Source organism: Anas platyrhynchos, chromosome 13 (genome assembly GCF_047663525.1).
Source record: "Anas platyrhynchos isolate ZD024472 breed Pekin duck chromosome 13, IASCAAS_PekinDuck_T2T, whole genome shotgun sequence".
Classification (NCBI taxonomy): Eukaryota; Metazoa; Chordata; class Aves; order Anseriformes; family Anatidae; genus Anas; species Anas platyrhynchos.
Genome location: NC_092599.1, coordinates 20955852 through 20972838, shown reverse-complemented (window position 1 = coordinate 20972838; position 16987 = coordinate 20955852). Strand labels below are relative to the sequence as shown.

The 16987-nt window shown below is 35.6% G+C and overlaps 1 protein-coding gene across 15 annotated transcripts in view; it reads right to left on the bottom strand.

The window, feature by feature from the left end:
• Positions 1 to 16987, bottom strand: part of CACNA2D3 (calcium voltage-gated channel auxiliary subunit alpha2delta 3) — a 459196-nt gene that overhangs the window by 363929 nt on the left and 78280 nt on the right. For all 15 annotated transcript variants that reach the window (XR_011812447.1, XR_002401918.4, XR_005269052.2 and 12 more), the window contains one exon: positions 3311 to 3427. Coding sequence is in view for 12 of the 15 variants with exons in the window: in XM_038185882.2 (XP_038041810.1) it covers positions 3311 to 3427 (117 nt within the window). In the remaining 3 variants the exon portion in view is untranslated. The remainder of the gene's footprint in view (positions 1 to 3310; positions 3428 to 16987) is intronic.

The window sequence follows — 16987 nt, the reverse complement described above, 5'->3', positions numbered from 1 at the left end:
AGAGGAGAGGCAGGTGACCTATTCTCTGTAAACACCAGTGATAGGACCCTCAGGAATGGTGTTAAACTGAGGCAGGGGAAGTTTAGGCTGGACATCAGGAAGAGGTTCTTCACCGAGAGGGTGGCTGCACACTGGAACAGGCTCCCCAGGGACGTAGTCACTGCACCAAGCCTGTCCGAATTTAAGAAGCAATTGGACTGTTCACTTAGTCACATGGTCTAAACTTTTGGGCAGACCTGTGCGGTGCCAGAAGTTGTATTTGATGATCCTTAAGGGTCCCTTCCAACTCGGGATATTCTATGACTCTATGAAACGTTTCCATTTATCCCACCTTGAATGTCTTAAATATTCTTAAAGACCTATAAACAAAATTAAGTATTAGTAACATTGAATCAAAACCACTCTTAATGGGTTTAACTCCAATTGTGTCAGAAATATTTCAAAACAAGATCTGAAGCTGCCTATCTGAAATTCCATCAAGTAGGGCAGTGTTAGGGAAGAAACAGTTAACAGGAATATCCTGAACTGCTATAAATCTAATGTAAATAATGAACTCTGGGAGTGGGGGGAGTTGCTTGGTAGGGTCTCCATCAGTAAGTAGATGACAAAAGGTTATATAATTGGTTTAGCACTTTCAGTTTTCCATTTATTTTTATGTATCTGACAGCACAAAAATGGGACATTCTGTGATAGGATAATTGCATAGTGAAGGGTAATTCAAACAGGGGATGAATATGATAAAAATCATACCGAGCCAACTAATCACTATCAAAAGTGATGAGACAAAGATAAGAAAAAATCAGCCAGACTATAAACTGGGAGGAGGAAAAAGTTCAACAGTGATTAGTATCCTAGAACACATTAATGTGTTTGAAACACAAAGCAATCCCCCCCAAACCTGAAGACCTTTCCAAGCCACCCTATTTCTATATTTCCAGGTCTTCTTATTGGCCTTTTCCACAAATTAAACATTTTGTATTACTGTGGCTCTCTCAATAGTTGTCAGATGATGTTAAATCTGCTAAAAGCTGAGAAAGTACATTGATTAAAACAATTTATCTAAAAAAATATTTTACATTACACTATGGATTACGATCTACTTGTATCTAATTCAACCTGCGCTTTAGAGTAACTATTTGGGCTAACACAAACACATTTTTTGAGCACTTAGATATCAACCTTCTCAATGGTTACCCTATATTTCTAGCGCTGGGGGATATTTTATAATTTGGTACTTCATTTGGTACTTATCCAAATATTACCACTACTTCATCTAAAATATTAATTTAACCTCTAGGTTTCAGTGCTCAGTACATTTCCATCAAAATTTAGGTCAAAATTCTATTATCTTAGAGGCAAGGTGAGTAACATTACTTTGTCTAAACATGGAGCAGAGGTCTCAGCTCCATATGAGCTTTCAAAGTCCTATCTCACCTCTCCAGATAAGAGAAAATGAGCTATGGTGTACCAAAGATGCAAGTTGGGCAAAACATGTCAGGACAAAACTACTAAGCTCTATTGGTGGTTTGAACTCTGGTGGGCTTTCAACTTACTACCAGAGCATGAAAGGTCTCCTGCTGCACCTCTAGCTACGGTCTGAACTGTCCAAGGTGCTCCACCTCATGGAATTATGGAAAACATAACTTTCCTGGAAGGCACACTATACAGATGAATTTTAAAAATAAAGCAGCCCTGTCCAAACAAAGCTTCTAACTTCTTTTCCAAAGATCTAAACTGTCGAAAGAAGGGTCTGGGTCTTAGGTTTTTAAAGCCCTTTCACACAACATTACATACACGCTTTAACTTGAAAGAAATTGGGCTTACTTTTACACAGAACACAGTTGCCTACATTGGTCTGTGAAGCTTTGGGTTGTTTTTTTTCCTGTCCTTAGAGGAAAAACACCATATGTCTGAAGGGGCCAAACCAGCCCTGTACACAACCATTAGAAAACACCCGTTACAAAGCTGTAATTGAGATACCACGTGCTCTTCCCTAACACCAACCCACGCTTATGGAAAAGATGTTCTCTTGCCTTGCATGCAGCTTGCTGCTCACTTCTGGCTCTAAAAGGCTGCTGTTGCAAGATTGCTTTTTCACATTTTTATGTTCTCAGGGCAGTAGTTTTCTCTACTAAGGAAAAAGGAAAACAGTCCCACCAGAGTCAATGTACTTCTGCAGGCAATCTGCAGGCTTCTGGAAGCTGTTGCACACATCTTAAAGTGCAGTTTTTCTCTGAAAAACACACTTTTAAAATAGCACTGCGGGGTTCCATGTTTATTGTCTTTCTCTGCTTCCCTGCCAAGCGTGCTCAGTTTACAAGCTGAAATATGTTTTACTTTGCTGCCAACCAAAAAAATTCAACCTCTAAACTAGCACCAAATTCCTTCCTCCCTTTTGCACTGTAACAAAAAATAAAAGGCTGAATTGTATCTTCAGCTACACAAATGGAATCCCCTTCCTTGAGTGATGCCTTCTGCCCCACAGCTGAGACATAAACTCCACTGAGCAGACACACTTGACCTGCAGCACAGTAGATGTCAAATTGCATCACCACAGTGGACAATCTGTTTGTTGACATAGGTGATACAACAGAAAATACAGCTACAAACAGTCACCTAAATTCCTAGCAAAGAATAATGTAAAATGTAAATTACAACAGCAAACTTGCTATTATTTAGAATACTTGTTACAAAAAGCTCCTATTCAGGAGCTTATATAAAAATTTATATAAAATTTATATAAATTTATATAAATTTATACTTATATAAAAATATAAATGTTTATTTATAAATTAATGTTTATTTATAAATTAAAAATATAAATGTTTATTTATATTTTTATATTTAATTTTTTGTATATATTTAAAATATGTATATAATAAATATTGTGTATAATAAACATTTGCATCTTTTTCTGGACCTGAACTAAAAGATAGCTGTTGATCTCAGAAGACTCTCCCCAATGTTATTTTTATGCTAGAGAGCAATGGAATGAAGTCTGTTTTGCTTTGGTTTGATATTGCAAACTCTAACATAAATGCACAACAATATATAGTTATGTTTGAGCAAATGCAAGCGATACCTTACAAATCTAAATGGGAAGCTGGTAGTCCAAACCTAACTACACATTCTTGAGTTTAACTACTGCCAGCATAAATAATTTACCTCTATTCTCTAAAAACTGATCCTAAAAATATTTAAAATATTTCTGAACACTTTAGCATTTCCACTCCAGCTTTCAGAGCAAAGCCTAAGTTCTGTTCTTAGTTTTACATGACAGAATGAAATAGTAGACTGATCTGCTGCTTACCCGTACAGCTTCAGATTTTTTGTGAAACATTTCTTCCATGTTCTTTGCTAACTTTTTCACAAGCTGAAGGCCATCAATTTCTTCTATTGCAACATCCTTCTCATATTCTTTGTATTTCTAGGGAGGAAAAAAGGACAAATTATTCAGAGAATCTGCTGAAATTTTGACAACTAATTATTAGTTTCATGTTACGCTGTTGCTGACATTCTCCATTTATTTGATGTTTATTTGCATGACAGAAGGTTGTTGTGTGCCAAGAGACAGTCATAGAGATGAAACATCTGGGTTAGAACCAGAACTCTTCAGAAAATACAATAGAAATATTTATCTCACGCGCCATAGGATGCAAGTGATTTTCCTGCACACCAGTTCAGTTGCTGCTCCCCACAACCGAACATCAGAAAATCGAAAGAAAATCGAAACCCTTATATTCTATCCAAAATCATTTTCACAGAATCACAGAATCACAGAATTTCTAGGTTGGAAGAGACCTCAAGATCATCGAGTCCAACCTCTAACCTAACACTAACAGTCCCCAATACGCTTGCCAACCTACCGTGCCTTAGCAACCTAGAATCCTCTTCCTTCTCAGCTGAAGTTCTTGCAGATATCTATTTCATGAGCTTTATACAATACTTAATTATGAATACTTATAGTATAAGCATATCTAGATGTTTTTAGCTTTCCATGCAAAGAAAACCTGACATAAACCACATAAACATGAGCCTTTATCTGAATGCAGGCATGGAAGTATCATTTGTATAATATGGATGAGCATTAATTTATGGTCGCTTTACAGTGTGAGTGACTCTCAGACTGAGCACTGAAAATGTATTCAAAACAATTTTGATCCTCCAGTTTCTGCACATCAACTTTTTTTTTTCTTTTTTCCCCTTACCAGTGTTTATAAATGATGCTTGTAAGAACATAATACACAAAAAAGCATAATACTCTTTCAAGCCAAACTTCAAAGCATTTAATACAGGGAGAATTCCTCCTTCCCGTGTCATTCCACTATAGCTTGCACTCTAAGTGATGGCTTGCAGTCTAGCTATTGTTTGCTTATCTCTACTTAAAATGTGTTTGAGTTGTCGTGAACTAATCATTGCTCATTACTCATTTCTGAACCCTTAACCTATTCACATAATCATACCTCCACGATACTGCAAGAAAGACGAAAAACACTTGGCTTCTCTCAGCTTTAGCCTATGTGCAAAAAAAAAAAATCTTCCAAACCTCTAAAGCAGAGTCTTAGTCCAGTCCACAGCACAACACTCAATAAAATGAGATGGTATTCTTAACAAAATTTGTCGATAAAATTTGCCCGTCTCTGAGTTGTATATAACACCACAGAGGGAAGAACAAGGACATCAAAAACAATGACTCAAATCACCTGAATGATCATTTCAGTGATCAAAACAATAATAAGTCAGGACCAGTCATGTCCTGGCTGGTGACAGAAGAAAGGAATCTACTGTGAGAGAATACCTACACTTATTATACCCATTTCTTCCAACAAAAATGATATTTAAGACACGGTGACACTTCGGACTTGTTTTAATAGTATACTTCTCTGTAAAAACTTGTGCAAATGTCCTAGTAAGCAAATAATATTTGATAAAATATAATTTGCAGACAATTTCATAAGAAGGTTAAAGTACAAAGGTGTCAGTAAATATTTAGAACATTGAATTCTGGATATACTGTAATTTTCTCATTTCAATAATTTACTTGTATACCATTTCCTATTATGAGACTATTTTATCTGAAATGTTAATAGTAGTCTAGCAATCTTTAAGAAGCCTCAAACACACCACCTGCATTTTTCTTGGTGGGGGAAAGTAGGAGAGATTGTTCCCTTCCCCCCCCCCCACCCTTGGTCTGCTTTTAAACATTTTGATTTCAACTCTGCAAGTTCATTTCTGCCATTACTAAACTCCTGCTCAAGTTCTGCTATTCACTCTGAGAGAATTAATTTAGGATAGCACAATGATTTGTCTAAAACAGAATTGTTGGTTCTTTCGTTGTTGTTGTTGTTGTATTTTGCTTTTTGTTTTTTTTTGGGGGGGGGATTTATTGAAGAAAATACAAGAACATAGTGGGTAAATGTTATTGTAACAAATACTAACTGTAGTAAAATGCACTTGACTAACAGTAAATGGAAAACATTCCCAGTTAATTAATGATGTCAAAGCCTGTTTATGTCCCGCTGGATTTGAAGCTTTGGAGAATTTAAAACAAATAGAAAATGCACTGCCATGAACAATTATCATATTTATTATGTCAACAGACCAAGTACAAATTTGACTCACTTATTTCAAGCTGCACAGATCATGTTCAGCCTGTCAGCTTCTGATAAAAACTGTTTCCTTCAGAGTTGACTTTAAAGTTCTTAGAAAGTATTCCAAAATCCATCCCGTCAAGAGTCTGTTTTCAGGTCATCAGATTTATTGATTTAAACTTTGCCATTAAGTGAAGAAAACCATACTCTTCACTGCATTTGTCTTAATACTGCATGTTACAGTGGAAACCAACATTTTCCAGCAACACAGAATTACACCATAGTCTATTAGTTTGCTGTTAGACAATATTTAAAAGCCACACTTGTCAATTTTGAAAAACTGGTGCCTTTGGAAATTAATAATTAATTTGCTTCAAAATATGTGGGTATAATTTATCAATTGATAATTTAGGATTTTATAATTATACTACTACTTAGAATATTCATTCATTTTTCCCCTAAATCAAAAGTCAAAGGTCCAAAATAAAAAAATATAAACATAATCTTTTTCCTCTAATATATAAGTTCTAATAAAAAAGACCACACATCTTGCATGGCACATGCCCTGCCAACTGCTGGAAACCTTCAAGAACATTTGCAACAAACTAGAGGTATGTACTTGATCTGCAAGACCTGGAAAATCAAGGCATTTACTTAATACCTATTTTATATTCAGAATTTCATTGCCATAATAATACTTCTGTTACTTATTCAGCCCTCAGTGGAAGGTTGCAGAAGAGAAGAAATAACGTGGCTGGAAAGAACAGCAGCTGGTTTTAGTGTTCTTGTGCTCTAGTGATTGTGTGTGGAGAGAAGAGGTGCCAGCTTAGTCTGTGCATCTCTCAGTACTCAGTGTGCAGGAGGCTGGGAAATTTGATTCAGTCTCAAAAATGGTTGATTTTACAGTACCTAGTAAAAAAAGAAATCTGAATCTCAGTAGATATGAACACACACGAAATATAACTTCAAAAGGTGTCATTAATAACAAATTCTCTTCCTTCCACCACAAAGGTGGTCTGACATATAGGCTCTCATCATTCTCCTGTAACTACATTTTAAAAAATATATTTTTTTTAATTTTAAAAAATAGCTAAAACAATACAAAGTTCATTCAAAATTTGTAATAAGTTTTAAAATAATTTTTTTTTATTTTAATGTCATCTTGACAAAACAGGACTGTGACAGTAAGGCTGCAATTAAACAAAATGCTATCACTAGCAGCAGTGGAAGAACCTGTTTTCTGGGCTGTCCTTTATATTGCACAGTTGCAGACTATCTTGTAATACTGCTACTCTTAAGAGTACTTCTAAGCAATGCAATGCTTTAAATCAGCCATTTCCTCTGCCCTGTAAATATATATATATATATATATAGTGTGAAGTTGGTGGAAAAAGCATTTAAAAAAATGTAACCCTCCATGTTTTTCAATTTTCTATCATTTGATTTCAATAATAGATATGGAAAAATTCACATCAACTATTCTAGCACACAATGATACATTTCTACTATTACTAAAAGGAGATAAAACAACCTCAACTTTTCTGTAAATAATTGATTTGCAAGACAAAAATGTATGAAAAGTTAGTAACAGTTGGACATTTCTTTTGATAAGTGGTTTTCCAATTGTCTAGAAGATTGAGCATATACAACTAAGCAAATTCTGATTTATTTCGTTCTGTTAGCAAAATCAGCATTTGTTAAGAAATTCTCCACAGAGACAGGAACATTTATCATTTGACAAAACGGACAAAAAATAGATTATTTCTGCAGTATCTATTTTGCCAGATCATTTCACATAGGCACCAGGCAAAGACAAACAGTACTTCACTGTCAGAAATTTTAATGCTGTTCATGGATTTACTTGCGTCCCACCCCACACAGTAAATGATCATCTAGGAGTAACATACCACAAAGGAGCCTACACAAAACTCCAGTCTGAAGCATTTATTGCAATCCAAGCATTGGGCAATTAACATCAACAAGCACCCAAAAAAATAATTAACACACAACATGTAGCTTGAATGAAGAAGGAGGAAAAGAAATATCCTCTTGAAATAAGACAACTTCAGAAAGATGTCATATAGAGATACCTTAAAGGAAACTGTAGTGAGGTGGGGTGGGGATTGGTCTATTCTCCCACATGCCTGGTAACAGGCATGCTAAAGTTGCACCAGGGGAGGTTTAGGTTGGATATTAGGAAGAACTTCTTTATCGAAAGGGTTGTTCGGCATTGGAATGGGCTGCACAGGGAAGTGGTTCAGTCACCATCCCTAGAGGTCTTTAAAAGACGTTTAGATGTAGAGCTTAGGGATATGGTTTAGTGGAGGACTTGTTAGTGTTAGGTCAGAGGTTGGACTCGATGATCTTGAGGTCTCTTCCAACCTAGATGATTCTGTGATTCTATGTCAGCTACAGTCTGATTTTTTTTTTTTCTCCAAAGACAAATGTGGTGTTTGTGTTTCTAACTGTATTTTGTATCTACTTCTATCAGCATTTTATCAAAATCCAGATATTATGTTGTATACCAAAATATTTCACGTTGCTTAAAAGTGTGTAAACAGTTCTCAGCATCACTCTTTCAGCAAATCTGTGGGTGCTTTGCACACAGACAGAACACTGCAGCCATTTATGATAAAGATTCTGCCCACTCCCAGTCATCTTCCAAAGCAGATAATATCACTGCCATCCTGATCAAAGAAGTGCATTTACCAAAAGCAATTTTGTAATAGTCCTTTAAAACCAATCTGTCAGTTTGTGATGCATATTTAGAAACTGATATAAGCCTCTGAGGTGTCATCATAGTTACTTCTTGCATATTTGTACATACTTCACAAATGTTGCTATTTGAGATAGTTTCTCACATACGTGACATTTATGTGTGCTTTATAATGTGCTTTATAATTATAATTACTTTATAATGAAAATTTCACATATCCATTTCAATCTATCCATTGTTTCCATACAAAAAAAAAAAAAAAAAAAAAAAAAAAAGGTATACATGTATTTACTCCGTGCCATTTAGGAAAAGACACCACACAATTGAAAATTACTTTCAGATGTTTGGGTATCAATATTTCAAGTATAAAATGAGATTACAGAAACATACACATAAAGCTCACATTGATTTTTGATGCCTTTCTCATAAAATAATTTTTCAATTGTATGCCATTAGCACTACTGAACTATTCAAGGTGCTTTAAAACACCTACTCATTTTTTACTTATTTTGTTTTCAGTTATAAAACCTCAACCCCACAATTTGTAGAATAAACTGACAATATATCTGCATTAGGTGCTGCCTTACACCATTAGTAGTTCTGTTGAAAATAAAAGGATCTATGCACAGAGCAAGGCTTGCTACTATTAAAAACATGGCTCTGAGCTTTTGAACCAAAGATAAAAATGTAGATTGTTCTTGATGTGGAAATCCTATCACAGCATTTTACAAGACAATATCATTTTAAAGCATGCTCAAATCGATGGGACACAAACTGGGAAAGTTTGAATCCTAGGCTCTCGTGGTGCTCTAACATGCTAGCACACATCCCTTCTACACACAAGATAGTAGAGCAATTTCCAGCAGATAATTTAAAAATATACTGCAAAGACTCTAAACGCTTCATTACAAGTGAGGGGTCGCTCATTAAATACACACTGTTGGAGTAAACCTGAATTTGAAGCCAAAGAAAATGAAGTCTCCAGTATCACATGTGAGTGGGAATCAGAGCTTTTCCACTGAGCAGAAGGGTATTCAGATGGCACAACCACAGCAGACATCAGCTACAGATGGTGCACTTCTCTGATAGACTCATCTGTGAAACTGTCCTTAGTAAAAGATTTTATATTCTCTATTATCGCATTGCCCCTATGGTGGTGTGCTTGTTGTTTTAAACAAGAACATCACTGTTATGTTATTTGTTCCTCCTTACTCTAAACCAAATTTGGTGGAGCAAGTTTTAATGCCTCAACAAAATACAGAGCATTAGAGCTGTTTTGTGGCCAATGGCTGGAAAGCATTTACAAAGAAAAATACTTCAGTTAAGAGCTGGTATAAAATTCATCATCCACAGATCTCCAAAGACTTTATAAAGCGAGCATCTAAGAATCTGAATTCTGTACATGAGGATACTGAGATATAGATAAATTCAGTGACAAGCCCGATGCCACACAACAGTTCATAACTACAAAAAGAACAAAATCTCTTGGTTACTCTTCCAGTGCCCTGCCCAACAGACCACAGATAACTCCGTTAACTTCAGCTTGATCTGTACAGAAAGATGAGTCACAATGGTATATTTCTCCTCACCTTGACATTAAAGAACACCTCGATAATTGGAAGTTTGTGTTACACCACATTACACACTCCTATTAACCTTTACTGAACCTCTTTGTGTTGATGAAATCCATCAGCAATGACCAGTGTGATGGCACATTCATTTTCTTTTCTGTGGGGAAATTTTTATTCTTCATCAAATGACTCCAAGGAGCTCTACACTAGCCTGTCACATTTGACTCTTGCCACATACTGGCATCTGAGCAACTCCTGTTGCCTGAAACTCCAGTTTAGTTGCTTCATAAAATCATGTACGCTGAAATGCAAAATACTGAAACATTTGTTGCATACTATTTTATCATGATTATAGTAAACCAGGTACAGCTTTGTAGAACTAGAGATCAACTAACCTGGTAGATACATTAACATCAGAAGACTTGACAAGGATAGTTACTGCTTTCCTTGCAAACTCATTTGCACACAATATAGGTAACTTACGGTCATCACAAGGACACCATAACACCAGAATATGTAATCTTTACAAAGTTATTTAATTCTGACCTATTTCTACTTCATTGTTATATGCAAGTGCTACTAAACCAAATCAATTAAATCATTAAGCTGAATAGTAATTAAAAGCAACAACAAAAAAAACAGTTCCTGATTTAGCAACATTACTCTGCTATGTCTGTTCATACAAGACATCTCAAACCTCTGGACAACTAGATACAGACAGGTAAACCACAAACAACAGTAAGGAGAAGAGCCTTGAATATATAACTGGTCATAACGAGCTAGTAGGGAAAGATACAAGATACTCTACAAGGTTTGCAAATAAAATAAAAAATCAGCAGTCGTATTGGTGAAGCATGAAATACAGTATTCACTAATAAATGATAAAGTTAACAGCTTCAAATGCTTTATCTCAGAATAATTCAATATCTCAATTTGTACTTAAAGTAGTTAATAAGCCTCCACTGAAACAAGCACCATGAAAGACAGGTGATCCAAATAACCTAGACAAGCAATCCATTTAGGGGAGACAATTCAAAGCAGTCAAGCAGAGGTCAAGAATGTGCTCCTTTCTTCTCCTCAAACAGCGCTACTTTGGGTCAGGGCCAACCAGAATAACACAAAATGTTTGAGGATATTTGCCTTGCTGCTGCCTCCAGCATCCAGTGGCAGAGGCCAACTAGAGGGACTTTGGGTTCTTTTGCAAAAACACTCACCATCTTTCCCAACCATAAACTCAATCACACAGAAAAATGGTTGAAACTTTATGTTACTGTTTTATAGATTCTTTTAGACATCTGAAACATCTTCACAGGCCAGCAGGACTATATTAAGAGCCCTGTATTAAGATAGATCATTAAAAACTGCTTTAGATATATATTTTACAGAAGATATTCATATAATTATACATACCTTCCTTCTATTTTACAAGAGAATGTAAAGTCATTATCTAACCCAAAAATAGAACATTTTGGGACTGTCCTGGAGGCACCTTTTTCTATAAAGATGTACTTGATACTCTTAAAAACCTGCTACAGTGTTTCATATGAAGTACTTAAAACAATGACCTAAGGAAGCATATGCATAATCTGCAGAACCACAGCATGACCCAGATGGCACGTTCATTCAAGGCAAAGCCATCACTATGTTTTCAGGTGACAGCAAGTATATTAGGAGCATGTACATTTATCCTGCTCCTCACAAAAGTCCGAAGAAATGCGAGAATGCAGTCCTTTCATCTTTGACAGTTATTCTGAGCCACTGAAGATTCGGAAATAGGGAACCTGACAACTTACAATTTACATCAGTTTCTCAACTTGGATGACATACTGCAACATTGCTTTTTTTTTTTTTAACATCAAACTGCATAGGTCTCTGAAAACCTTTATGGTTACTGGAAACAAGGACAACCAAAGAGATAGCTTGCTTTGTGCTGAAAGGTCACAAGATACATCTACAAGCTAATTCTTTCCATCAGCCTTTCTTTATAACATCTTTCTCATTACACTTCGTTTTATCACTATGTCTGTCTATCTTTGTCCCTCCTTACTGTTACATTTTGAGAGATCTATGCCTGCCTTATCCCTAGGCATTGCTCTGGGATTCGGTATTCCCCCTTTTTTTTATTAGACACTGTCTATTTTCCATCCCAAAAAAGCAAGTTAGACAACCATCTCCCCACCTTCCATTTTTGTCCCTAAATGAGTAACAAAACAAAATCAGCAGAGAAGAGACAAAAAGGAGTAAAGAGAGAAAGACTGAATCGCATTCTGAAGACAAACATTTGCTTAACAACATTCACATCGCATTACAAGATCTAAAGACATTGCTCACTTAAAATAGCTGTTCCTCAGAAAAAGCAACATGTATTTTCATCTCCTCGTGAAACAGAAACTCTGGTCATAATTTGCTACATTCTATATAACTAACATTCATCTGTTTAGATAATACTTCTAAACCTTATCCATTAGGTGCGTGTGTCAATCTGCTCTTTGGCCAAATTTAACATAATTAAATTTGAATCAAACCCATCTCAAGTTAAAGTCTAAGGCACATTGTTTTATTTACACAGGTTTCTAAATACAGTTAGTTCTTACATAAAGAAATATGGAGATCTTATTCAGGTGTAATTTTTTTTTCCTGGTTCCTAAGTAACTAGAACATGTTTTTGTAATTTAGGAATTCATTTAATTAGTGAGTTCATCTTGCCAAAAAAATAAAGTGTTATATATAGTGTCACAATAGATTGTCAACATAATGTATAGAAATAAACTAACTTGAGTGCATAATAGAATGCATAAACCAACACATTTATCAGAAAACATATGAAACTTTTGTACTAAGAAGTACCCAGCAAGAGCTCTACGTTGCTTGTCTACAAACCAGTATTAATGATAATCAAGATGCTTCAATCTGCATTGCAGGGAATAAAAGCCATGAATAACAGCCAAATCAATACTATCAAGTCATAAAGAATACAGTGTGCTCTCCTTCAGGCTAATGGTAATTAATTTACTTTTTCTCCCTTCACACATGAGAGAAACCTAGAAGAAGAACACTTCAATCACACAGAAGTTGCTACTTAGAAAAAAAACACATACGGGTATCTCCTGTACTTAAAAAATATCACGTTACTTGCACATGTCTACAGAAATCAGCTTGTGTTGTAGGAACACATGCATATACTGACTGATGTTTTGCAGTACAACCATTTGAATGCTTGCTTCTTAAACAAAATATTTTGTTCTAGTTAGAATGCTCATTAGTATAAGCAGCTAATGTCTAACATCACCTTTCTGCAACAAATATTCTTCGGGAGAATAAATGTATAGAAATACTTTAAACTTCATATTTTATTACACTACAATAGAAAACCTTAGTGAAAAATTAAATTCACTTATTTTGAGACGTCACTAATCTGATTCAACTCCACTGTTTAATGAAATAATGACTACTTTGCATTAAGAAAAAAAAAAAAACAGGCTTAGAGGTTTAGGTGATCAGCATCTAGTGGTGGGATCCACTTCTTATGAAGTAGAAGTAAGACTGGCCCTAGACCAGCAAGCCTCAACAAGAGGAACCAAGAGTTCCTCCCAGTTCTCTGGCTTTACAAATGTTGTTTTCTGAACAACAGAATTTATCTCTCACTGTTTTGGAATTCTATTAAATACTATTTTTGCACAAGTTAAACTTTAACTTTAATTTGCTACAATTAATGTCTTCATAAAGACATTGAAATTAAATTTCCATTTTCTCCACAATAATATTCAACAAGCTGCCATCAGCAGACTGCTACTATTTCGTTGTTTAATAAAAATACACAATTTCCACAATTTGCTAAACCTCAGAACAGGAAAACCACCTGAATTTCAGGAAACAGTTAGTCAATCTATTGATAAATTCCTCGCTGCTCACCACAAAGCACTGACCTTCTTGGTGAACTGCATTCAGGCCTCTAAGGCAACAGTAATCAACATATGCTCAAGTTAAAATCACAAGCGGTCCTGTTGAGGCATGAAGATAACTTTAAGTGCATGACTTGTTCTGTGTGTGATTTAGGGTCCCAGTGGTCATATCTATCAACATAACCTTATGTAATTTTGCTAAACTAATATCAGGCTCAAAAACGCTAACTTCTGAGACTGAGCTTGACCTTTGGTTGTTTACCAGCAACTGTGTAAAAGATTCATAATGGAAGCTCAAGTCTTCATCTCCTGAGCTCTCTAAAACAGCTTTACCATGAAAGAACATAATGCACTTAGCCAAGGGCAGAACACGCTCTTAATTTCCAACTCCAGATTTTGTCATTATAACCTATTGAAAAAGTAAAATATTTAGAGTCTTGTCAAACTCTGTTCTGCAACATAAATATCCCAAATTTACTTGCAGGTTTATTCCTTTCACAAAAACACAGCTTGCCCCTTATTATTACAAACATACAAAAATGGTGTGCATCAATAAAATATAATAGTGGCAACCGGACACTGTTTGCATTTGGAGGTACAGCAGACCATGTGCTGTGCGCACAGGACTGCCAGAGGCATACATCTGTTTGTGCAGTTCTAGTTCAGTAGTTTAAGGAATCACCTCATTACAGAACTGCCATGTATGAGTAAATTTGTGGAGCTTGCCCTCCTCAGTCAGACAGTTCTAACATCCTTGCAAACCACAGTGGCAGCACAGAGATGAAGTGTTAAGCTTATCAGGCCTCATCTGTACCATCACCTACTTAGTTAAACCCAGGCCATCCATTTTTCTGTCATTTCTTTGTTCCTGAGGTGCCTGAATGCATAATAGCCAATAGCAAAAGATTTAAGATATCTTTAAGACTTCAAAAGAACAGCACCTACATTTTTTTCCCAATGCAGACTGAAAGCAATTCACTAGTACCATTTTAACCATGGCATTCACTACCTGCATCTTTTCTTGCTCTAGATTCTACCTCATACTGTCACTATGTATCATCTGCTACAATAAAACTACCCAAAAATAATTAATTAATAAATTAATTAACTTTCAGTATTTGCACGGAAATTCTTAACTCTGGAAAAGCCTGTATTACTGTAGCAATATTATGGTTGGGAAGGGTTCTTCTGGTCATTGAAAATATTATAGCACAATAAAGACAACTTTGGACTCACCACTCCCTTTGGGTATCGCTAAAATAATCGGAGAGCTCTGTTTTAGTCAAAAAATAAGGATTGTTCTTCAGTGGCTCTTAAAAAAAAAAAAGGGACATTAAAAAGAAGGCTGCCTTTAATTCATTCAAAATAAAGTTCCCTGTTTCCCCATTTCTTTTTAGCAATACAACTCTACTCTCTAGAAGATGATACCTCATGGATTTTAATTTCAGGAATAAGATCCAGAACTATACATCCAAGTAACTGCATCTGTATTCCCAGCTGACAGAGTCTTTTCTTCTCTCCTCCAATTACAGTAGAAGGATGGGACCAGTTTGATTAGTCTAGTCACTATAACCTCCCCACCATGTTTCCATCTGGTATAAAAATGTCTTCTAGATTACTGTTACAGGTGCACAAGTGCTATTAAGAGATGCACAGTAGGAGGCACTGATGCTACTCCAGCCCCAATGTCATTGATAGCTAAAACCATGAAAAGGGAAAAGAGCTATCACAGCTCCATTTGGTCTTGGACCTTCTGGAAACATACAAGTTGCTTCTCCCCACACAGCCCCGTACAAACAACATTTTGGTTCCCCTGCAGCAGCATTCTGATCAGTTTATGTACAAATTACAGCAGAAGTCACATAAAGGGCTTTGGGAAGGGGAAAAAGATCTTTTGCAGGACCAGTACAAATCTGCATGCAACACTTCACTAATTCATCAATTCATCAACAGCACCTGTAGGGAATCCTGAGCATTTTCTATGCCATAAAAGTATCGATGGTGTTATCTTATGTCTCTAACACACACTAAGAAGGACTATGCTGAAAGATGCTTTAGTTGAAATGGGAAAGTTTGCTAGCAAAGGTACAGAACGCACCACTATTAATAATCAATTTGCCTTTGGTTCATTCTTATTTTTTTTTCCTGTTCCAACTGAAGATTAAGAGTCAAACCACAAGAACATTGACAATCGCATCATCATTAGCTTCTTGCAAGCCAGAAAAACAAAATTATGCATTTATAGGAGGAAAAGAGAGAGGGAGCATTTATTGCAGTAAATTAGATAATTTTGCAATAACAGCTTACATCCAAGAAAAAGTCAAAGGGCAAGCATGAAAATATTCCATTCACTTCAGCTCATTTACATCCTTGGTTCAAATTAAGAGGTTTTGGTGATAGACTCAGAGGAGATGTGGCAGATGGAAGCTCTCATTTTAACAAATTAAAAGCCTTATAGACAGACAAAAGAAGCATTTGCTAAATGGCAATTGGGAAAAAAAAAAAAAACACACCTAAGCACTGCGGCAGTCTTCCCAGCACTGCAGTAGTCTTCTGATAGAATTACTTTAAATTCTATCTTTGTTTCCTCATTCAAGAAATAAATTAATATTGTCTTACAGGGATAGTTTGATGCTGAAATACTATCATTCCTTGCGTAGAAAAGATGTATAAACATTTAAAAGATATTATTCATCCACTTGCTAAAATATTTACAAATATTTGAAGATATTTAAGATCTTCTGAAGCAGTTTAAGAGGAGCGGGTATTAGCACACATTATAGAACAATCTGAATATGAATGAATAAATATCCAAAAGTGCAGTTAAATTTATTTCTGTCTCAGTAGGATGTTGTAATAGTATGACAAACAGCCCAGATCTTTGAAACTGTGTCTGAAAATCAAGTCTCCTTGAGAATACTTTGGTAGTTAAATTAGCTTTTTCCTTAACAGTACACACAGTAGGTATACAATACTTGAGACTAATTTAAGATTTCGATTTCTCTCCCAATCAATTTTAGCAGGAATGTTTAGACTCTTAATTACTTACTGGTCTTGTGGTTACCAGCCCTACCTGTCACCAAATTGCCAAAAAACAAAAAACAAATAAACAAAAAAAAAAAAACAAACCATATTATTCCAAGTTTAGTTTCACAATTTCTGTTTGAAGAAGTTACCATTTTGCTCTGTAATAAAGCATCTTCTAGA